At 38.4% G+C, this 23809-nt stretch overlaps 1 protein-coding gene across 1 annotated transcript in view; it reads right to left on the bottom strand.

The window, feature by feature from the left end:
• Nucleotides 1-23809, bottom strand: part of LOC148049745 (cation channel sperm-associated auxiliary subunit beta-like) — a 72252-nt gene that overhangs the window by 14941 nt on the left and 33502 nt on the right. The window contains exons 14-21 of the mRNA XM_087704623.1: nt 23448-23603; nt 19087-19231; nt 16578-16729; nt 15204-15340; nt 12257-12453; nt 9577-9903; nt 5012-5151; nt 1448-1657 (exon numbers count right to left, since the gene is read on the bottom strand). Coding sequence (XP_087560749.1) covers nt 1448-1657; nt 5012-5151; nt 9577-9903; nt 12257-12453; nt 15204-15340; nt 16578-16729; nt 19087-19231; nt 23448-23603 — 1464 coding nt within the window. The remainder of the gene's footprint in view (nt 1-1447; nt 1658-5011; nt 5152-9576; nt 9904-12256; nt 12454-15203; nt 15341-16577; nt 16730-19086; nt 19232-23447; nt 23604-23809) is intronic.

The raw sequence follows: 23809 nt of genomic DNA on the forward strand, positions 1-23809 counted from the left end.
GGTTGGCATTGATGGATCCAAAAGCCAGGGATAGGTGTGAGTTGTCCTCTCCAAAGAGGTTGAAAAAGATGGCTTGCAGCACTTTCCATTCGGGCTTCAAAAGATGCTTCAAAATGTGCAGGAGGAAAAAAAAGTAACGCTGGAATAGGCATGTTAAGCTTTCACGTTATGCTGCTATATGCTGGGGACTAAATCCAAACATTGCACAGTCCTAATGTTTTAGGACAAATAGCTTTGACCAAGAACTTTGCAGTGACTGGATTTCTGCTTTCACTATATAATGTGATTGTATAGTTGGGGCAACAGAGGCAAAGATCAGGGTATGCGAACAAAAAATGGTTTGCAAGAAAACACCAGATGGGAGATCTTCAGAATTTTTAAAAATGATATTTCTGAACAGATTTATTTGTGGAGGGCTTTCAATAAAAAGTACTAAAAACAGTTAAAATTAGAAAAAAAAACTGAATAGAAAAGTTAAAAACCAAGATGATGGGAAGCCGGGGAATGGGAATCTTCTCTACCAGTCAGACACCCCAAGGCCAAGCAACAGAGTCACGTTCTTAGGCTCTGCATAAGGTCAGGAGTTTCTGGGTAGACCTCACCTCCAACTGGAGAATATTCCAGAGGGCAGGGCCCAGAGCATTAAAAATCCTTTTCCTGGACCCCAGAAGCCAACTTTTTGGCTGATGGGATCTGAAGTAGGCATTTTCTCCAGGAACGAGTGTGGCAGGTTAGTCCCACCACAATGAGACAATTTCTCAGATAACATACTTTATCATTGTAGATGGCCACTGTACTTGTACCCCCTTTTTTTATATGTGTCATGTACTCTGTAACATTTTTGCTGCCTATACTTCTTGCTTTGGTAACATCAATCAATGTTCTCCTCAAAGTATGGTAAAAAAAATATCAAGATGACAGTTATCAGATTGAAGCTCTGTCTGCTTTTTATGTGCATTGCACACACAGTAAACATACAAATATGAGCTGAGTTTCAGCAACCCCTTGTGGCCGCCATTTTTGACTTTTTTGATCTTACCTTGGGGACATCACTGCATCAATTGAGAGTTTCTCCTAACTTCTAGCTTCCATATGGAGAGTCAGGAAGACTAGCCACTACTGGAATGATTGTACACCGAAGATTGTCAAATTCTCTCAACCTTGTTTACCTCATAATTACACTTGATAAGTTGCTAAGCAATGCCATCTCACAAATAAGCAAAGCACACTCAGCTATATCTTACCCAGGACAAATTTGCTATAGTTTCTTTATACTTTAAAAGTAATAATTCATTTCCTAATTAAAGGAATGATTACAATGTAATTCAGTGCCATACTTTGATCCCAGATTAGGTCCATCTCTGAAACAGTGGTGGCCAGAGACCATACTGCTACATCTTTGTTTTCTCCTGTCCAGAGCATTTTGAAAATTCTTCAGTATCCTTACCGGCAGAACCTTCAAATATTTACTAATCCCCGAATAATTGTACCCGAGGGTATTCTCCGAAGACAGCCAGTTGGCTGAAGACAGTTTATAAGGTAGAACATAGTGTGCTGATTTAAGGTAGGAGCAGGAACTCTTCAAGGTTAATACAATACATAGAACATCACATAAGAGACTGCCATATGGCGAAGTCACAGCTATGGTAGTTTTACCCTAGGGATGACAATTAAAAAGCATAATATTAATTTGCCCAAATATTAAATATATAATTATTATCCCATCATAAGGCATTATCTACAAAAGCTCAACCATTAAAATGGTTAAATAGCTAAGCTGTCTTTCATTACAATAGTTCAAGAATTCTAGGTGGGAGAAATATATCTTCAGTGGTGACATTATCTGTACATTGAAATGCAGCAAATATAATGTATGCATTTTAAGAGAATTTTTCAAGTCAGCTAACAAGAGAAATAATAACACAAAAAATTATATATATATATATATTTAAAGTCACAACCCCTGGTATGCCCAAGTGTGGGAGGAAGGTCACACTTCCACTCTCTGTCATTAGGCTCGTCACAAGAGTCCATCCAGACAGAAACCCAATATTTTTACTGTTGCCTTTGTTAAAAATATTGGGTTTGCCTTTGTTAAAAATATTGGGTTTCTGTCTGGATGGACTCTTGTGACGAGCCTAATGACAGAGAGTGGAAGTGTGACCTTCCTCCCACACTTGGGCATACCAGGGGTTGTGACTTTAAGTATATACCTCCCACCCTGGCTGGCTGATAAAAGGAGTCGTTCTCTGTAGCTCAAATGGTTAACTCCCTGCCTGGGAGGCAATAGAGCACAGGTTCGAATCCCAGTAAGGATATGGCTAGCTGATGAGAGCTAAATAGCTTGAAATAGATCTATACTAGTCTTCCTTTATTTATTTATCAGCACAAATAAAAACATATATATATGTGACTTTAAGTATATATATATATATATATATATATATATATATATATATATATATATATATATATATATATATATATATATATATATATATATATATATATAATAGATCTATACTAGTCTTCCTTTATTTATTTATCAGCACAAATAAAAAAAAACCACATATATATATATATATATATATATATATATATATATATATATATATATATATATATATATATATATATATATATATATATATTGTTGCTTTCAGAAATCTTGCAGTGCAGTCCTAGAAATACTAGGAATTTAATTGGGCACAAGATAGTACATGTCACAATTTAATGTACAGTAGTTAGACTGGATCAGATGAATTCCCGCCTTCATACAAACTTCTTCAGGCATTCTTCTAGAAGGCAGTGGCTTATGTATGGAGAGTGATGGGTCTGTACACACTGGTCACTCATCCTTACCTCCCTAACTGTTCTTCTTTCTGCTTGAGCAGAGCAAGAAGAGTTCTGCTGGCAGTTTGCTTGAATGTGAGTCAAACTCTATATTGAATTGCAGATCCTGCATTATCAACATATGCACTGTAATCTCATGAAAAATTATAACACGTTTAAGTACATGTGAGCAAAGTTTCCATTTAAGCTGCCTGGTTTCCACCTGAGAAAATCTGCAGAAAGGAAAACACCTGTTTGTGAGGTGCTGTCTTATACATCTGGGCATTTCTGGCCTGTTTTGATATTATTGATCATAGCATCTTCTGGACCACCTGCAGGGAGGCTTTTGGGAATTGTTTTGTAGTAGTTCTGCTCATTACTTCTGAATGGTTTCTATCTGTTGCAGTGGAGAAGGAGAGGTTGTCCCATAACCCCTCATTAAGGCATACATCAACCTCTTGCTTTGTAACTTTTATATGAAACTACTGGGAGAGTCATCCAGTGTGCTGATGGACTATGCTAGGCTATGCTAGGCTATGCTAGGCTATGCCATGCCATGCCATGCCACGCCATGCTAATACTTTACCCTACCCTACCCTACCCTACCCTACCCTACCCTACTCTACTCTACTCTACTCTACTCTACTCTACTCTTTTGCTCTATAAGGAAGATCCTGCTGTTCTCATTTGCTGCCTTTTTGGAGGCTGTTAAGGTCTGAACAGTAAAGAAAAGGTTCAGATTGAATCAAAGCAAGAACGAGTTGCAGTTTCTACATCGTGGTTCTTCTTTGGTATCAGTGTTATCCCTAAACAGACAGTCATTTTCTGTCCAGGAACACAATCATGGTTTAGGGGTCCTTCTGTATTTGCAAATAGAGACTGTGACTAAGAGGGATTAAAACTAAATATGAGTTAATAGTCTCTTTTATATGCTAATGCTCTAATGTTGGGAACTTACTTTTCCAAAAGGCCCTCACACCTTAGTTATTAGGCCTGGGGCTCTCAGGGTGCTACCCTGTTTTTCCTAAAATAAGACCTCCCCGGATAATAAGCCCAATCAGGCTTTTGAGTGCATGTGCTAAAATAATCCCTGTTTTTTGGGGGGGGGGTGTCAAAAGAAAATTTCAGGGAAACACGGTAGAAATTACTGAGAAGGTTCCATTGTTGAGCTGGCATTTTTATCCTTTTGTTGCCTGGGGGTTTATATCTTTGGTTTTTCTAATATTAATATTAGAAAATATGATTTCATATTTAATATGAAATTTTACAATTTATATATGTGTTTTTTACAGTTATTTTATCTGATTGTTGTGCAGTCAGATATGGACCCCCCCCTTCCTTCCTTTCTTCCCTCCCTCTTCCTTCCTTCCTTTTCTTCCTTCCAGTGGTGGGCTTCAAATTTTTTTAGAAGCTATTCTGTAGGTGTGGCCTATTTTGTGTGCGTGGCTTGGCAGTCATGTGACCGGGTGGGAGTGATCAACTTGTAAAATGTGATGAAACTCATTTAACAACGCTCTTGCTTAGCAAATAAAAATCTGGGCTCAGTTGTGATCATAAGTTCTCTTTTTCTTTCTTTTCTTTTTTTCTTGTGTGTGTCTGTGTCTCTCTTTCTTTCCCTTCTTCATTCCTTCCTTTCTTTTTCTTCCTTCCTTTCTTCCTTCTTTTCTTTCTTATGCCTCTCTATCCCTTTCCTTCCTTCCTTCCTTCCTTCCTTCCTTCCTTCCTTCCTTCCTTCCTTCCTTCCTTCCTTCCTTCCTTCCTTCCTTCCTTCCTTCCTGGCAATTGATCCTGGGAAGTCTATTGTGGCAGGAAGCACAAAGCTTCCTTCATCTTAGAGTTCACTATCTTACCTTTGTGGTGGCAGGAATAAACTTGGGAATTGAAGGGATAACAACCACTGGTTGAGAATACCTGAAGAAGATCATTTGTTTACAACTCTTTGAACTACTCCACATTTATTCTGTCCTGCATATTAGTCCAGATTGGAATCTCTGTGATAGTTAATACTCCTTTAATATTCATTCCCTATATTATACCTATCCTGAGAAGAGATTTACACTTAAGCAGATCAAAACAAGTTTATTGTGTAATATATACTGGATAGAAAGGGCTCGCCTAAACATTTGAGATCTACTACACAGTAAAATCCAACAGTTGAATAAAATAGTTTGGGTATTACCTGTTCAAAAAATTTACTGTGAACAACGATTTTAAATATATAACTATGATTATCATCCCAGTAATCTTCTGTAGTCAGCTCCAGTAGATTAGGCCTTCCAACTACTACTCTTATTAGATACTGATGAAACACTACGAAAGCTGTGGATTGAAACAACCATGAAAATTATATTTATCTTTACTATTGGTTTTCTGCAGAATAATTCCACGTAAGAAGAGGAACACCTAGTATTTTACAGACCAGTTATGCAGATAGGTAAGTTTAAATGAATTAATGGGAAAGATAAGATTGTATAAAAGAGATGAATATTGATGAAAGTGGGGAGGTTAGAATATACTGAAATTTTTGTTATAAATGAGATGCATAAAAGTAACCCAGTCAACACCTGCCCATAAAGTATGTATGATGAGGGGTGAGGGGTAAGATTACAATAAAACTTTAAAAAAAGGAATAGAATAGGTGGATCCTCAATAGAAGCAACTGTGAGTGATCTAGGACTCCTACTAGACAACCATTAAAATATGAGCCAGCGGTGTGACAGTGTGCCAATGCATTCCTAAGCTACATTAACAGAGGAATAGACTCAAGATCATGCGAAGTGTTAGTACCGTTTTATAACGCCTTAGTAAGACCACACTTGGAAAACTGCATCCAGTTGTGGCGCCACAATATAAAAAGGATATTGAGACTTTGGAAAGAATGTACAGGAGAGCAACAAAAACGATTAGAGGCTAAAATATATGAAAAATGGTTGCAGAAATTGGTTATGTCTAGTCTAGTGAAAAGAAGGACTAGTGGTGGCATGATAGCAGTATTCCAATATTTGAGGAGCTGCCACAAAGAATAACAGAATAACAGAGTTCAAAAGGACCTTGGAGGTCTTCTAATCCAACCCCCTCTCATTCAGGATGCACTATACCATTTCAGACCAATCTCTTCTTAAAAACTTCAGGGGTTGAAGCATTCACAACTTCTGGAGGCAAGTTGTTCCACTGATTAATTGTTCCAACTGTCAGGAATTTTCTCTTTAGTTCTAGATTGCTTCTCTTCTTGATTAGTTTCCATCCATGCCTTCAGGTGCTTTGGAGAATAGGTTAACTCCCTCTTCTCTGTGGCAGCCCCTTAAGATATTGGAACACTGCTATCATGTCATTCCCTACTCATTCTTTTAATTAAACAAGACATATCCAATTCCTGCAACCATTTTTGTATGTTTTAGTCTCCAGTTTCCTGTTCTTCTTTATTGCTGTTCTCTGCATTCTTAGAATTTCAATGATATATATTTTTATACCGTGGCAACCAAAACTGGATGCAATATTTATTTCAAGTGTGGTATACAAAGGCATTATAAAATAATATTAACACTTCATGTGAAATTGATTCTATCCCTCTGCTGATACAGTCTAGGATTATGTTGGCTTTTCTGGCAGCTGTAGCACACTGATGGTTCATATTTAAGTGATTGTCCACTAGGACTCCAAAATTACTCTCATAATTACTACTATTGAGCCAGGTACCACCTATACTAAACCTGTGCATTTGATTTTTCTTGCCTAAATGTAGAATCTTACTTTTTTTTACCATTGGACTTCATTCTGTTAGATAAGAGTCCAATGTTCAATTCTGTCAAGATCCTTCTGTATCTTAAGCCTATCTCTGTTCCTGCCAGCTTGGTGTTATCTGCAAATTTGACGAGTTACCTATCTATCCCCTCATCTAAATAATTGATGAAGATATTGAAGAGTACTGGGCTTAAGACAGAATGAAGTCCAAGTAAAGTATAGTATACCCACAGCATTTTGCTGGTCCATTGATTTTGTCATTTTGTCAAAGTATGCAATAAGATTTGACTGGCATGATCAGATTTTGACAAACTCATGTTGGCTTTTGGTTATGATTTTGTTTGCCTCTAGGTATTTGCAAATTCATTGCTTGATTATCTTTTGCAGAACTTCCCAAATATTGATGTAAGGCTGATAGGTCTGTAGTTTGCTGGATTCATTTTTTTCTTTTTTTTGGAAATGGAGCTACATCAGCTCTATTCCAGTCCTTTGGTAGTTCCCCAGTGCTCCAAGATCTTTGAAAGATATAGTTCAGTGGTTCTGAGATCACATCTGCCAGTTCCTTCAGGACCTTGGTTTGTAATCCATCTGGTCCTGGTGATTTGAACTCATCTAGGGTAGACAGGTGTTCTCTTACCATTGGGCCTATTTTAACTTGTATTCCTAATCTGTTTTTATGGTACTGTTTTTGATAGGTTGGACTATTTTTTTCCTTTTGTGTAAAGACAGATGCAAAAAACGAATTAAGCAGTTTTCTCTGTCACATAACAACATGTTGCATACCTAAGAGTACTTATCTTAAACTATCTAAGCTCCAGAGCTCACTGTAACAACATTGCCAAAAAGGCAATTAAGAGTTGTTAACCTAATTTTGTGGAACCTTTTCCTCGAGTAACACTGTACTGCTAATTAGGTCATACAAAACCTTTGCCAGACCAATCTTCAAATATAGCTCTTCTGCCTGTAATCCATACTGTATATTGGAAATTAATACAATCGAACAGGTCCAGTGGTATTTCATGGGAAGAGTACTCTACTCCTCTGGTCACAATAGAATACCTTATGCCACCAGGTTTGAAATTTTGAGTTTGGGCAACCTTGAATTATGTCACCTGCAGTCTGATCTAAACATAGTACACAAAATTGTCTGGTACAACATCCTACCTATCAAGGACTACTTCAGCTTCAACCACAATAATACATGGGCAAACAATAGAGACAAACCTAAGGTAAACTGCTCCAAACCTGATTTCAGAAAATACGATTTCAGCAATAGAGTGGTCAATGCCTGGAATACTCTATCTGACTTTGTTGTTACTTCCTCTAACATTAACCTTAGCTTTAACCTTAAACTGTCTATCGTGGACCTCACCGCATTCAAAAGAGGCCTGTAAGGGGGCGTACATAAGCCCACCACTGTGCTTACCATCCTTGTCCTACTGTCCCCATTAATTTGTACTCATTACATGTGCTCATGTACATGTTTATACATACACATTATCTCGTACATGTTTGAGAAACTAAATAAATAAATAAAATAAAACAAATTTCTTGCTGTTTTCTCCCATTAATGGACCAATTGTTTCCTTGATTTTTTTCTTGTTTTTTACATATTGAAAGAAGCTTTTTTGTTATTTATTTCTTTTGTCACAAGCCTTACTTCATCTTTCCTGACTTCATCTTTGCAGGCTCAGGATATTCTGCATTAGTTATGTACCTGTCTTTTAACTTTTTATACTTGTCTTTTTTGTCCTTAGTTTATCAGAGAGCTCTTTGTGCAGGCATGCTGGTTTCTTTTGAGAGCAGTTATTTTTCTTCTTCATTGGAATTGTGTTAGACTGGGCTTTTGTAATCTCATTTTTCAAAATTCCCCAAGCTTCTTTTCCAAAGCACTAGAATACAGGACAGGAAGCAATGCCTGGAAGCTAATCAAGGGAGATCCAACTTACAAGTAAGGAGAAATTTCCTGACAATGAGAAGAATAAACCAGTGGAACAGCTTGCCTTTAAAAGTTGTGGGTGCTCAATCATTACAGATTTTTAAGAGATTGGACAGCTATTTGTCCAAAATGGTATAGAGTCTCCTGCTTGAGTAGGGGTTTGGACTAGAAGACCTCTGAGATCCCTTACAACTCTATTATTCTATTACTCTATACATACCATTAAAATAAGATTGCCTGTTCCTATTTCATTAAACTGAAAGGACTGGAAAGTTGCATTGTGCTTTACAGAGATTTGACACAGCTAGGTGATGATCTAATGTTGTCTATGGAAACTACAATGCCAGCCCATCTCTTTCATTATTATTTTTTAAAGTACTAGTCTTCATTTAGCGAGTGCTCATTGTAGCAATTGTTCACAATTACAATGATGGACATTTTACAAGCAATCTCACATTTACGCCCTTCACAGGACTGTAAAACTAAGGAAAATGAAGTAAGATCACAAACATAATCATAGCTTTTGTTAACAACTATTATGTTTAACAACCAATTGCCTGTCCCAATTGTTGTCAATAAATGAGAACTGCCAGTATTGTCCTATTTAAATATTTTTGATTCTAGTTACCTATGCTAATAATTTTATTATTATAATCTTACATTAAATTGATAAGAGCTTGAAAGGCAATTAATGATTAATTGGGCAAGGATAGTATTCCCCCCCCCCCGTATAGAGTTAATCACTATCTAAGAGATTTTGCTTCAGAAGGTTGTAGTGGGGGCCAGGGATGAAATTTTTCAGCCTTTTCTATAGATTGAGAAGCAGATAAATGAATTATGCATTTCAGAGCCTGATGTTTCTATTTTGAAAATTTTAAAGATAAAAAAGGCAGAGCTGCCTACCCATGAATAGCAATGAATATTTGCACTGGAGTTACTAAAAACATATATTTAACTTAAATTAATATTTTCCTGCTGTAAAAACTTATTGTATAAATATATTTATAACATATTGAGAGTTAGAAAAGAGAGAAAGAGACATGCATGATTCCAGTGGTTCTTACCAGTATTAACTGGAGTTACTCTGAATGAAAAATTCAATTTTCCCCCAAGATCCAGGTATTTAATGGCATGGAGTGGTAGATTATCAAACTGTTGTACTACATATCTACATTTGTCAACTACAATTTTCCATTTTCTGCCATTTGTGGTGCCAAAGTCATACAGAAACCACTCATCGGGTGGAATAGGGGTTAATAGAAGCATTTTTTCAGGCAAAGTGGCCATTCCTAAAGCTTTATAATCATCCACAACTTTAGTGATAAAGAAACTTGTACTGCCTGGAATCACCACTGTCTTTCCAACATCAGTTGCCTTAAATATATTAGTATCTGAAAAAAAAATTACATACAGAGAGCTGTCATTAAAATGAGTTGACATTAACATGAATAAGGCTAATTTATTCAAAAATAATTGCCTGGCCTATGCCAGCTTCACTTATTGTAAGGAACCTAAGGTTTTATACCTTAATTAACAATAAAAGACACATTTTCACCATAGTTTGCTAGCCATGTATGACAGCTCACTCAGATTAATTCAGTTTGTCATTCCTCTTTAGAATGAGAAAACAAACACAACTATTGGCATTCTGGGAACTGAGGATGAAAGTGTTCTGTCCTGGGTGATGCAGAAAATGGTAAATATGTGGGAAAGAAAACCAAGATAAAGTCTTCCAAATTGACAATATTCTTTATGCTAAGTGAAGTTCTTAACCACTATGGTGCTTCAGCAGTACTGGTAAAGCAAAGATATACTGCAGAAACTTTAGAGTGCTCACATGATAAGGTGTGTTAGATATGTTAACCACCCCGAGTTATTTCTAAAAATAAAAGTGGTAGGACATAAACAAACCAACATTAGCCCAGTTGAATGGATGATTCTCTGCAAAGTAACCAATGAACTATTGAGGATAGCCCACAACCAACTAAAGCACTAAAGCAACTAAAGCAAAGTGACAAAAGCATTCCAAGTGTCAATATTACCTGGATATTTTAGGGTTCATTATCAGCCTTTAATAAAGATCATAATTAGCCTTATTAGCTTGGCATCTGTGCCTCCTTCTGAAGTGAGGGAAACCATGGTTTCTTTATCTAAAAATATGTCTGAAAAGGACTATAGCCACTGGAAATAAAGTTTTAATTCAAGAAAAATCAATTTTTCAGACTCAGAAATGCAAAGATATATGAATAAAACAAAGGCTGATGAAGGAGGCAGACAACTGAGGAGCCAGGAGGAGGCAAATGCTATCTGATAACCCCTTGGAAGAGAACACAATGTGAAGAAATGGTACAGGGGAAGGGCACACATCTGAGGAGCCAGTTGGGGTTGGTAGTCCAGTTGTGTAACCTATACATCCATCAGGAGACAATCAGTAGTCAAAGTGTGCACAGGAATGTGGAGAAATATATAAGTGCCTTTCACAGGAGAAGTGATGGTTGGAGTAGAGCTCTTTTTGACTTGAGACTGCTGGAAGCAGTCTGAATGCAAACAGAACAGACCAGTGGTGGGTTCCGGCCAGTAAGCCCCGGTATGGGTGTACCTGTGCCTGCTGGGAGCAGTAGCCACCCTACCGGAACGGTGCTTTGGAGGGCCCACCCACCCACCTGCATGCTTTACCGTATTTGAACCAACTGGGCCATTTGCACATGCAACCTATGGTCTCTGTGTGATGCTCTGCTGAGCAGCTGGAGCATTGCAGGGTGGTGGGTGCGCATGCGTGCCCAGCACTTGTGCACATGGTGGATGCCTGGCTCCGTCACAGCATACCCGTTTCGACGGGATCTGGAACCCACCATTGGAACAGACCCAGTCCTGCTAAATGAACTTTTGGACCCTGTGGGCTGAAATGACTGAACGTCAAGCAGACCAGATTGCAAAGACTATATCCTTCATTCCTTCCCTTGATCTGCCATCCGCATCCTACTTCTGAAGGGATAATGATGATCTGATTCTGGTCTTGTATTCTCAGGAGGGAGCTGTGGGGGCGCAGAGTGCACTGCAAAACTTGCAATCATGCAATTAGATTCGATACACAAGAGGGGATGTACAGCCATGGGGATAGGGTGGGGAAGCGTCAAAGATTCCCCACTTTCTGAGAAAATCAACTAGATTGCAGACAATGTAATAGCATGAAAAAGAACAAATCAAGACACAGCTCCTACCTAAAGCAGGGGTTGGGCTTTATGGAGAATAGGGAATTGATCAGGAAGATCTGCCATTTACTGCTTGTTATTTTTTCCTGGGTTCTGGGAAATTTCAGTCTTGCTAGTTCAAAAGTCTCAGCATAATAAACACCTGAGAGAATTTGTAGGATTTGGCTCCCTGATCAGGTTGAGGAAACATTGAATGTGTGTTTGAGAAACCATAATTTGGAATTTTACAATGTTTTCAAGCGATCTGTTAAATTGGAACTTAACCAATGGTATCCAGCTGAAATGGAAAACCATTCATTTTGTATAACAAAAAATATGGCTGTTAATATTCTAAGCATAACAAATTTTTCTTGGTCGCATAGGATTTCCAAAGGATTTTAGATTTCAGTAGTACACGTAAGGCATTAACAAGTATAGCTGTTCAGAATTTATAAAATCCTGATATTTAAGAGAAATACTGAAGGGCACAGAAGCAGAACTCACCTAAGCAAATTCGGAACAAAAGTTTTTCATTATCGAACAATTGACATACCTGCAGTAGCAAGTGTAAGCTCATATAATGAAGAAGAAGAATTAGAAGGTTGAATGAATAAAGTATTTGCTGTACAAGGGCTGTCAGTTACAGATTCAACAGGAAAATCCTCCAGAACATCTACCAAGACAGATGTTACAGTTCCTTCAGGATTTGCATGTATGAAGAGTTGGGTAATTATACCTGATCCTCCTGGCCTTAAAAAAAAGTAAATATTATTATCTTGATAGTTTTGTCCAATTGCATTTTATATCTACCACAATTATAGCTCTTCTCTCAGAAACCTTCTAGGCTTGGTCCTGTTTTCTGCTTTGGGATAGCATGTGTTTCTGCTGCTAACACCTGTCTTCCAAGGCAGTGATGGCTAACCTTTTCTGTTTTCCCAAAGCATGCGCTTAGGCACATGAATGCACATACATATGCCTGAACCCCCCAAATGCAATGTGCAGACACCCCTCACACGCCCCACATGCATGCATGTGTGGGCCACTGCACTTGCCCCATCCCCCATTCTTATGGCCCCCATGTGTGCCCCACCCCTACGGATGCGTGGCAGAGACCCAACAACCAGCTGGCTGCTGGGAGCTGAACTGGGGCAAAGGCTCGCGTGCGCACAGAGACGGTGCTGCGTGCCACAGGTTCGCCATCACAGTTCTAAGGGGTTCCCATTCGGGGAAATAACTCATCCTTGACTCTCTATATTATAAGAGGAGGTGATCTTGATCTTTAATATTCAGATTTAAAAACTCTGGAACAATCACCATGATAAATAAACTCATTCTCTGTTCATTGGGGTTTAGTGGAGTTCAGCAGGATGTCAAGTTTAAGAGCACCTCCATACTTTTCATTGCTGCTATATTGTCATAGCAGAGATGGTATTCAGCAGGTTCTGACCATTTCTGGAGAACCGGTAGCGAAAATTTTGAGTAGTTTGGGGAACTGGTGAATACTATCTCTAGCCGGCCCAACCCCCATCTATTCTCTGCCTCCCGAATCCCTGCTGATCGGGAGGGAATGGGGATTTTGCAGTAACCTTCCCCTGTCACCCCCACTAAGCCATGCCCACCAAACCATACCACGCCTACCAAGCCACACTCACAGAACCGGTAGTAAAAAGAAATTGAACCCCACCACTGCCTCATAGGATTTGTGGGCTTGTTTTTCCTCCTAAATTCTACTGTTTGTAAGATAAGGGACAAAGTTTAAGGAAGGGGAAGATAAGTTTGAAATTATTTGTCATTGACATGTCACAAGGTAACATTTTATCAATAAGTTGTAAGAATTAACAGGGGATTGTATGTATCTTATAATTCTGAATCTTGACTATTAGCGGTAGGTAGAACTTTGAAAGGAACTACTGTAGGTCAGCATGAAGCTCTAACACGGTTTGTTTTACAGCTTCTAGCCCCAAAGAATATCAACTTGCTCTTCCTCAGGAAATTGTCTGAAAGAGTTTTGATTTAAAGTTTCCTCTATAAGCTGTTCAGATGATGATTTTATTAAGGATTTACTAAGAGTCATAATATCTTTCCTTTTCAAAGTCATTGTAGCAGACACATTGTGGCCATCAGTAGTCTCTTCCATTTTATGGTAATTGGCTTGATATTATTCCAGGACATTTTATTAAGCAGCGGGGTTCTAATATGTGGGTCAAACTCCACATTTTGAAAAGATTTGAAACCTCTCCATGAATTTGCTTACTTTAACTAACTTTAATAAAATTGAAGTTTTATATTTAATTATAACTCTATAAGTACTGAAACGTCTTACAAAACCTATCCATAACTTCTATTAATCTGGAGTTTAGTTTTAATCTTTTTCCAACTCCCACACTAGAAAATTTTCTCACAGAAATAAAAAAAAATACTGTTGGTGCCTTGAACTGTTAACAAAAGAAGAAGGGAACAAACCCTAAAATCACAAATCCAGCAAGGCTAAAACCCAAAAGATATAAGTTGACATCTTTATTAAGCTTTATTATTAAGTATTTCAGTACATACATATTTCTGTTAATCAGTTACCAAGGCCCAACAGTAGTGACAATGTAAAATACTAAAATAACATCTTCAAAACTGGGTTTTGAATTAGATTTATTTTAATATTTTTTAAAAGCTGCAGATATTTGCACCTATCATTAAGGGATGTGAACTCTATGACTTTTGTTCCACATTATGAGACTCAAAAGCCCCTCAGGATCACACCTCTGAAATCTAATGATACTTTAGCATTTTAAGTGACGTGGGATTTCATTGTCTTCCTTTTAAAATAAGAGACGACAAGTCCCTCCTGGCATCAAGAATAGCTGAAAATGTCAGCCCTGTCCACTCTACACCTTTAGTAGCCTGTAAAAAATTGCTACTCTTATGCCAATCCTCCAGCTACGTATGATTCCCAAACCACAATGGCTGGGTTCATATATAAGGTGACCAGACGTCCCGCTGTTGGTGGGACAGTCCCGCTTTTGAACAATTTGTGGCGCGTCCCGCGGCATTTTAAAAACCGATTTTTTAAAAAACATTTTTAATCAAGAACCCCCCCCGCTCCTGGTCAATGGTGTCCCTCTTTACCAATGTTAAAATCTGGTCACCTTATTCATATAGCGTGCTGAACCCAAACCAACCAATCATATTATACTTTACCATGGTGTGCAGAATCAGGTCTCTATACTCTAATCAAAAAGAAATGTTAAGGGACTCTTGTATAATCTCAATTCTGCATTACTGGAATAATTTAATTTCAGATGCTGACAAATGTGATTTCATTTTTGAAATTATTTGTGCCAGGTCTGTTAAGACTTGCCAGGTATAGTACAACTTCTATCCCTTAAATCTGTATTTTAAGGATGAGTGCTATTTATTTTTCTTAAACATTAGACAATGTTTTAAAATTCATAGTACCAGAGTAATTTTTAAAAAGCTGAAATAATTTATATACTATTGGTATTTACGTGTAATCTAAGCGCTTTCCAACTTGTAAGTTGGAGAATGTTGGCACAGTATTTGGTGGCCCGTGGTGAAAAAACAGCATTTGCTCTTCAGTAACATAATGTGGAGATAAAGGACCATCAAAACCTAAGTCAGTGTTCTGAAATAAAGTGAAGATGTAATTATTTAACTCCTTCAAATAGATGTACACATTTTTAACTATTTTAGGAAAAAAATCTAAACGGTACTTGATCAACAAAATGGCACAGTATATACACCAAAATGCACGAACATTCACGTCTCTAGGCAGCATATAGACCACTCATTCTTATATTCAGTCCATATTCAATTTTTATTTATTCACAACCAATTAATTCTTGATAATGTCTCTTCTTGTTTTGCCATGCAAATTCCATTTAAGTAATTCATTGTCACTTCATTCAACTTACTTTTATGTGTCTTCCGACACATTATAAAAATATCCAACACTGGAACATGAATCAAAGCAACATGATCTTTACGTAAAAAAATGATTTTGATAATGTATGTCACTCACATCAAAACAGATCAACAACAGATAAAATGTGAAATGGCAATTTGGTTCAACTTTGAAGATAAATTAAGAGACAAAGATTAAATGTTAAAGAGTGCAATGGGGAATTTGAGAAACATATTTAATGATGGAGTGATGTTATTGTAAGAGATTAGAAATTAAGGGCAGTTAGTGATATGGTTTATGTACTAAGAAGAAAATACGTTTAAGATAAAAAATATGGAAAGAGAATAATATGGCTGAAATTGGAAACAGAGATATAATGTAAAATGGATTATGCATATGAGAGGATGTAAAAGAAAAGATCCGGAGAACACTGTTCATAAAATATGTACAAATTTGCAATAAAAAATAGAAACCTTGGGGGGGGGGGAAGAACTACATGTACTGGCTAATATGCTGCTCAGTTCTATATCTGAGCAGACAAATGGAATCTTTGCAGGTTGTGACCATTCCAGTGTTTTTCTAAAGTTACGTTTGATGTTTCATATTCAGCCACAAGAAGAATTCTAAGGGAATTTAGATCTTAAAATTATATGTTATGTGTTACAGTTACAACTACAAATCTAATAGTTGCTGACAATACTTAAGAAATGTACATGATTCAATAAAAGCCAACAATTTCTAAAACTCTTATTAGTTTCTAAGAAATCTCTAATTCTTTCAATGTTTTGTCATAGCTTTGCCTTACCAGCTGGTCATACAATAAATTACTGTAGCTATAATATCTTTATAAAGCAAGTAAATATGCATTTCATACAATAAAACCGAATAATCTTTACATTACCGTAACATTTTATAAATCATCTTCAGTAGCACATCAAATAAATGATAAAAGTCAAACCTTCATTAAAGTGCTGATATCCACCGTAGAAACCCACAAAATATCATCAGTTGTGCTATTAAAAGTTATATGATTTAAAGTTCCCAGATGATCAAAGTACATGCCGAAAACACCAGGTGGCATTGTTTTAAGAAAGGTATATCTAACTACTCCTAAAGAGAAAAAAAATTACGTGTGCGTATCTTATGTTATTATTATAAACTCTATGACTTCGCACAGAAGTATTTTCAAAGAGAACATTTCTTTTAATCAAACTGAGTTTGCTCTGTGTATTATTATTATTATTATTATTATTATTATTATTATTTATTTATTTATTTATTTATTTATTTATTTATTTGTCTTGTATGCCGCCCACTCCCGGAGGACTCCGGGCGGCTCACAAAAGACAAGGGAAAGGGGGGGAACGAGACAAAGACAACATATTAAAAACAAAACCAACATTCACAATTTCCGTGGAGGTAGATGCTTCTCAGCTCCCCCCAGCCTGCTGGAACAGCCAGAACTTGGTGGCTTTGCGGAAGGCCGGGAGGGTAGTAAGGGTCCGGATCTCAGCAGGGAGCTCGTTCCAGAGGGCCGGAGTTACAACAGAGAAGGCCCTCCCCCGGGGAGTCGCCAGCCGACATTGGCTGGCAGATGGAATCTGGAGGAGACCCAACCTGTGCGATCTAATTGGTCTGAGAGAGGTAACTGGCAGGAGGCGGTCTCTCAGGTCCGATGTCATGTAGGGCAGGATACAAGATATTTGATTTAGAAAGAAGTGAATGCAAATGTTTAAAGCAATAGTTTCTAAAACCAATCTACATGTACAAAGTGCTTCACCAGCAAAAAAGGAGATTGGCAGTATTGATGGCTTCGTTTTGGAGTGGTTCGATATTTGTAAGTATTATAAGTACATATAAAATATATGTATTTTATAAAGTGCAATTTTGACAGGTTTTTGTCTTTGGATAGAAACTGCATAAAAAAAATTAATGAATGAAAAACATTCAAGAGCCAATGGAAGATTGCACTGAATTTCTTCTATTCTAGCCAATAAGGACAGCGTGGAAAATCAACAACTGAGATGAATGTAAAGACACCGTAATTTCCAGGAAAAAAATGGATGACAGAGAAAATGTTATTAAATCACAGCTTTTAATATATATTATCTCAATGCTTTGTTTGTTTGTTGTACATATCCTATTTTTAAATCACATCAGTCATAAAACTCTAAGCATAGCAAATATATATAGTACAATATATATAGTACAATCACTTAAATAATAACGCCAGAATGATATGATACTACCAAATAACCAAATTGAAGGAATCTAGACTTGGGTTATTTTGTATTTAATAATTTTGAGGAATTAAATTTATATGCTGCCTATCTCACCTACTGCAGTGATTTTGGGTGTTATATAATAATATGATATAGTAGTATCTCTTATTTCCTTTGCTGCTCAGAATTTCAGTGGATAAATGTGAACAATCTTATAAACTTAATTAATATTGTAAAATAAAATAAAGACCAAATTAACAGGAAGAACTAAGCATAGGAAAGGGAACAAAAGAGATCTACACCTTCTCTACTTTGATCCTAATGAAAATCAATAATTCTGACTCTAACTCTGATCTCCTTCCCTGAAAGTTGCTATAATATTTAGAGAAACCAACCAAATACCAGAAACCAACAGAATGGTTGTTTCTGTTGCCAGGGCTTTCTCGAAACCTGTAACTCATTTTGCAAACAGCTGCCCAGGCACAGCAACTACCATGGTCTTTTTTAACTTGGGCAATGTCCAATCCCGTATGAGATTCTTCTTCTGTTGACTCTTCATGGCCAATGGATTGCGAGTACTCTTAGTGTGGCTCCTCAGTTGAGACCTATCTGCTTGGGTGACTCTTCTGCTTTACTTTCTGATGATATACTTTCAGCATAGCTCTCAACCTTAGCAGAATACAGAAGCCCTTCCCCCATGACAAAGGGGTATCCATGTGGAGGGGATACATTCATACAGGAAGATTTTTATTGGCTAGGTGTCCAGTTTGATGACAGCATAGAGCCAACCTATACTGATCTTCAATTTTAAATTGGCTATAATTTTAAAAAAAACCTCTATCAGGCCTGCAGTCGTATTCCTTTTAGAATCTCTGGCCTGCCACATTGTCTCTCTCTCTCTCTCTTTCTTTAATATGCTGTTTCATTAGTGGAGAATTGGGAGGGGGTATAGTAAGGAGTACAATGTGTGTTGTCAAAATAAAACATTTCTTTCTAGAAGCCCAAGGTCATTCTTTGTCTCCGCACCTCTGCACCTGACCGGAAACAGATGGGTGAAAATGCCAGCGTGGCAATGGAAGATTGGACCATGTGATTGACTTGGGGGTGTGGGGACAAGATCATGAACTTTCAATTGGGTGTTTTATTATTCTATATGTTAATGGGGAAAGACAACAGTTTGCATCAGATCAGATTTTAAAAGCTTCACAATCCAAGAGTAATTTTAATTTTAAAAGAATTTCTTACCTGCTTTAGTGTAATAAATATTTGCCTTGTCCGAAACATAGACAATTCCCTGAGTGTAAACACATGAATCTGCCCTTATAATAGTCTCATTAGTCAGCCTAATCAATGGTACAAATGAGTTGCCTCCATCAAAAGAAGCCCATACCTGAAAAAAGTCAAAATTGGATATACTTTAAAATCACAATGACTTAAACTTTTTAATTACTTTGTTGGGACTCAGCAGGAATTTGTGGTTGGAGGAACTTAGAAATTAAGACCTTTTCTAAGAAAGCAACAAAGAAAAAATGTCCCAGAAGATGGCAGTGTAAAACTGTCTTAAAGAAAATGGAAAGATGCCGTCCAATTTAGTCAGCAGGAGTTCCCCTGATTCTAAAGCACTTTTAGATTTATTTCTTTCATATATTATCAAAAAGGATAAATGTAAGTTTACCGGTCCCTTCTTCAAAAAGACTAGTTTCACGATAAAGCTCTAGGACCATGAATGCAAAAAACTCGTTCAAAGTAGAATTATTGAACAATTTAGAAGGAGATCTAAAAATAAATGTATGCTTGTAAAGGGTCCTGTATTGCCTGAGGAGAGTAACCAAGCAAATATATTTAGCAAGATAATAAAGACAAAACATAAAAACAATACCATAGAGAAAGAAAAACAAGAGACTCCAGACAAGACCAGCATGGTTGCACAAATAGTCTCTGACAAGCTGAGGGATAAAAAGGACAAATGAAAAAAAAATGGAAAGAGGGGCCTATATCTAGAGAAGGAAACTAGTAAATAGCCTGAATCAGGAAAGCTAAGCTCAGAATGAACTAAGGCTTGCAACAAATGCCAAAAATAACAAAAAGTTTGTTTCAAATATGTAAGGAATAAGAAAAAACAACCTCAGGAAAATGGTTGGGCCACTAATGGAAGAAGATGGCAAGAAAGTGACAGGAGGGAGGAAGAGAACTCCTTCATTCTTTCTTTGCATCTGTCTTTAGACAAAGAAAAATAGAGCCAACCTATCAAAAACAGCATTGTGTGGAAAACAGAACAGGAATGCAGATCGAAGTAGACAAGGAATTGATAAGAGAACACCTATCTACTTTGGATGAGTTCAAATATCTGGAACTAGGTATTTTACATCCCAGATTGCTGAAGGACCTGGCAGATATGATCTTGGAACCCCTGAGTGAAATCTTTCAGAGATCCTGGAGCCAGAAGACTGGAAAATGCTGGTATGGTTCCAATCTTCAAAAAGGGGTGGGGGGAAATGTATCCAGGAAACTACAGACCATTCAGCTTAAAATGAAGACCTAAGAAAATCCTGGAAAAGATAATCAAGTAGCGGATTTATGAGCCTCTAGAAAGGAACAAGGAGAACTGGAAGTCAGAATGGGTTTTGACTGAAGTATTGATTTAAGGAAGTTTTGAAATGTTTCAGTGAAGACACTTTTGGCCTGGATGATTGAGTCTTCATTGGCATACTTCAAGCCACTCTGTGGAGAAACACCTAAAATTGGTTTGCAAGAATTGGTGCATTCCAATAACTCTCTGCCTAACTAATTTGATCTGACTGATAAAGTTGCTTGGATGAGCAATGAAAAATCTCAGATTAACAAAGTTTGGTTCAGTTGCCTTGATTCAACCTTTGGACATGAAGTTTTGAAATGCACTATGGGTTCAGAGGGACTCAGATTAATTCTTTTGAAGTTAATTGAATTATTTCCCCTGGAAAAGAATGTTGGTCTTACCTGAACGTGTCTTTTAGGTGATGTGGAGGGAGGGGTCACGGCAGGGTTTTATCACAGCCTGATTGGTCCGTTAGATTGAGAGAAAACTTCTTAGCCTTCAGCTATCCCATTGGCTCCCAGTTTCCTCGATGGCGAACAGTGTCCTTATCTGTGAACAAAACACACAGAGACCCAGGAGAGACCTCCTGGCCCTCCCCTGGACCCTAACTCAACTAGCTAGGGTGGGAACGTGACCCCTATTTTAGTGGTCTTGCGTGCCTTGTGAAGCAAGGTCTTGAACGCTGTGGGTGGAAGAAGGTTAGAAGATGGGGAATCCGGAGCAGAGTCCTCATCCTCGGAGAACCCCATATCATTTCGGTTTCCATCACCCCACGTGGAACCCTCGCTAACTAGGGAAGGAGAGACATCCCTGGACCGAGACCTTGACGAGTAATGAGACTTGGCATGGTAAGAAGGTTTATCTCTCTGCACAATGCCACGAGATATGGCAGTTGAGATCAACCTCTTGATACTCTCTGGGAGGCGTTCTACATCCTCCATGTCCTGATAGGGATCTGGATCACGTTGATGAGACCCAGGGCGGACGCCTCTAGAGGAACCCTCCAAGGGATCTTCAGGTGCATGTACCTGAGGTAGGGGGGACCCTGGCAGGGAGTAAGGGGACCCCTCCCTCCTAAAACTGATGTAGGATCTGGAGGGGGAAGCTGATGGGGAGGAAGGACTGAAGTGACCCAAAGGAGAAGGTGAGTGTCGTGGATCGGGCCCTACTGGGGACTAAGACCTGGATCGGGGCCTGCTGGATTGGGCCTGTTTCTCTGCCCTAGCAATTGTCTTCTCCAAGGCCTTTTCCCTACTAAGCTCATCCTTTTCAGCCACTCTGGATGGTCTTGTGCTAGCCAGTGGCTTAGGAGCAGTAGACCGGGACCTGGGTTGGTCTGGCGCAGTAGACCGGGACCTGGGTTGGTCTGGGAGGCTCTCCATGCTCACGAAGGTTAGGCTGGCCTCCACTGGCAGAAATTCAGTCCTGGCAGCCATTTTGTGGCACTCACTCGTCAGTAGACCAGGGCCTCTCTGCAAGGCTTGCTGATGTGTTCAGGCAGACGCATAGGTGCAGTAGACCGGGACCTAAGTCGGTTTGGTACAGTAGACCAGGACCTGCGAGTTGCGTTTGGGCTAGGCCACGTGTCAATTTCAAAATGGCCACTGGAGCTCCATCGGATTTTTTTTTAAATGCTCCGCTTCGCTGCCACGTGAAAGGGCTAGCCGCTGGTGGCTCACTAAAGCCTCCACGAGCTTCTGAGGACTCAGAGGGAGCCTGCAACGAAGGAGTGGCTGGAAATTCTCTGTTAGGCTTGGTTGGGTTGCTGGTAAGCTTGAGGACGTTGCGTCAGCGGGCACGATGCACTCGGCGCCCCCTTGCCTCTTTCGTGCCAAAAAGCCTCCAAATCGAGCCGCCGGTGTTGTGGGCTCTTCCGCCCCAGGCACCCTCGACAATGGCCCTGGCGATCAGCACAGGGAGCCTGGCCCACGGAGGGAAAGAGGAGCTGCCCTACGGGCCTCCCCCACCGTTTTAGGGCAGTCCTATCTGGGCGCAGCCAAATTTGCTCAATTTAAGCAATTTAGACAATTTAGAATAGCCAATAACACAAATTAAAGCAAGGAATTGTAGAAATCTCACTAGTAAAAACATTTCCTGCCTAGAGAGCCAAATCAACAGTCCTAGGACCAGAAAGACTGAGAGGAAACTGGGAGCCAATGGGATAGGCTGTGATAAAACCCTGCCGTGACCCCTCCCTTTACATCACCGGAAAACTGTCTATGTTTATATTTGGGAACAAACATAATTAATAAGATGGGTTTGAAGGTTGTCCACAAAAGGACAGATGGATTCCACCAGATGGAAACAAATAGTAGATTTGATGAGAATTACTGGATTATTATTGGATTCAGAAAATTATTTAAGAAAAACATACATAAAGTCAGAGGTGGGTTGCTCCTGTTTCAGCCTGGTATTTTTGCCTGGGTCGCAGAACTGGCAGTGACCCAGACATGCCACGCCCCTTAATCGGTTTCCTCACCATGTTTTGTTGCATGCGCACTTTACTGCAAATTGTTCTGTGCATGCACATAACACGTGTGAAGTGAACTAGTAGTAAAACCGGCAGCAACCCACCCCTGCATAAAGTATATTACAATCATTTTAATATAAGAGTTCAATCCATAGTATTCACATTATCACATGTCCACTAAAAATTATTAAATCAGATATCTGCATCACTTAGAATCATAAGAATACCAACACAATGTTTCTTCCCTTGTTTTGAAGAAACACGTATCCTACACCAGTAGTTCTACACACAGTTGAAAAGTGTCCTGCTGCACCATCTTGAAAATACATTTTGCAACTTCTTTTAAAACTTTTTTAAAAATTGTATTTGTCTCAGCTGCAGAAGAATAACTGGGTTTATAAATGGCCCAAGGTTCCAAATGGCATCAGGATGTAATCTCTCTTTGTTTTCTGACACTCTTTGTTCTGTTCATGTATTCCTATATTTCTTTCCCCCAAAAGCAACAATTAAAAGAATTAATAGTCGAAATTGTCAGTTTCACGTGTCTCCCATTTTACACACCTCGTTTCCATAAGCATATGTAATATGGCTTCCTTGATGAAAAAATAATCCAGTTGGTACAAAAGTCTTTGATGGAAATATGAAAGGAGGAAACTTGGTTTTTTTATTCAATGCACCACCATCTGTTAATTTATGCACAGATACAAGTTTTTGGTCCTGGGAAGAAAAGGAAAAAAATATTAAATTTTGTACCTTATCAAAGGCACAGAATGAACTAACAATGACATGTAACTTAGCAAGTAAATTTGCCAGTGGAATAACATTCTTCTGAGCTTATGAGGCCATTATAAGAAACTGGAATTTTTGTTAGTACTCAGTGTCACAATGTTTTTTTGTTTTGCCAGTAGTGCTTATATGCTAAG

This window comes from Thamnophis sirtalis, unplaced genomic scaffold (genome assembly GCF_051295495.1).
Source record: "Thamnophis sirtalis isolate CommonGarterSnake01/CBP01778 unplaced genomic scaffold, rThaSir2_p1.2 scaffold_1, whole genome shotgun sequence".
Lineage (NCBI taxonomy): Eukaryota > Metazoa > Chordata > Lepidosauria > Squamata > Natricidae > Thamnophis > Thamnophis sirtalis.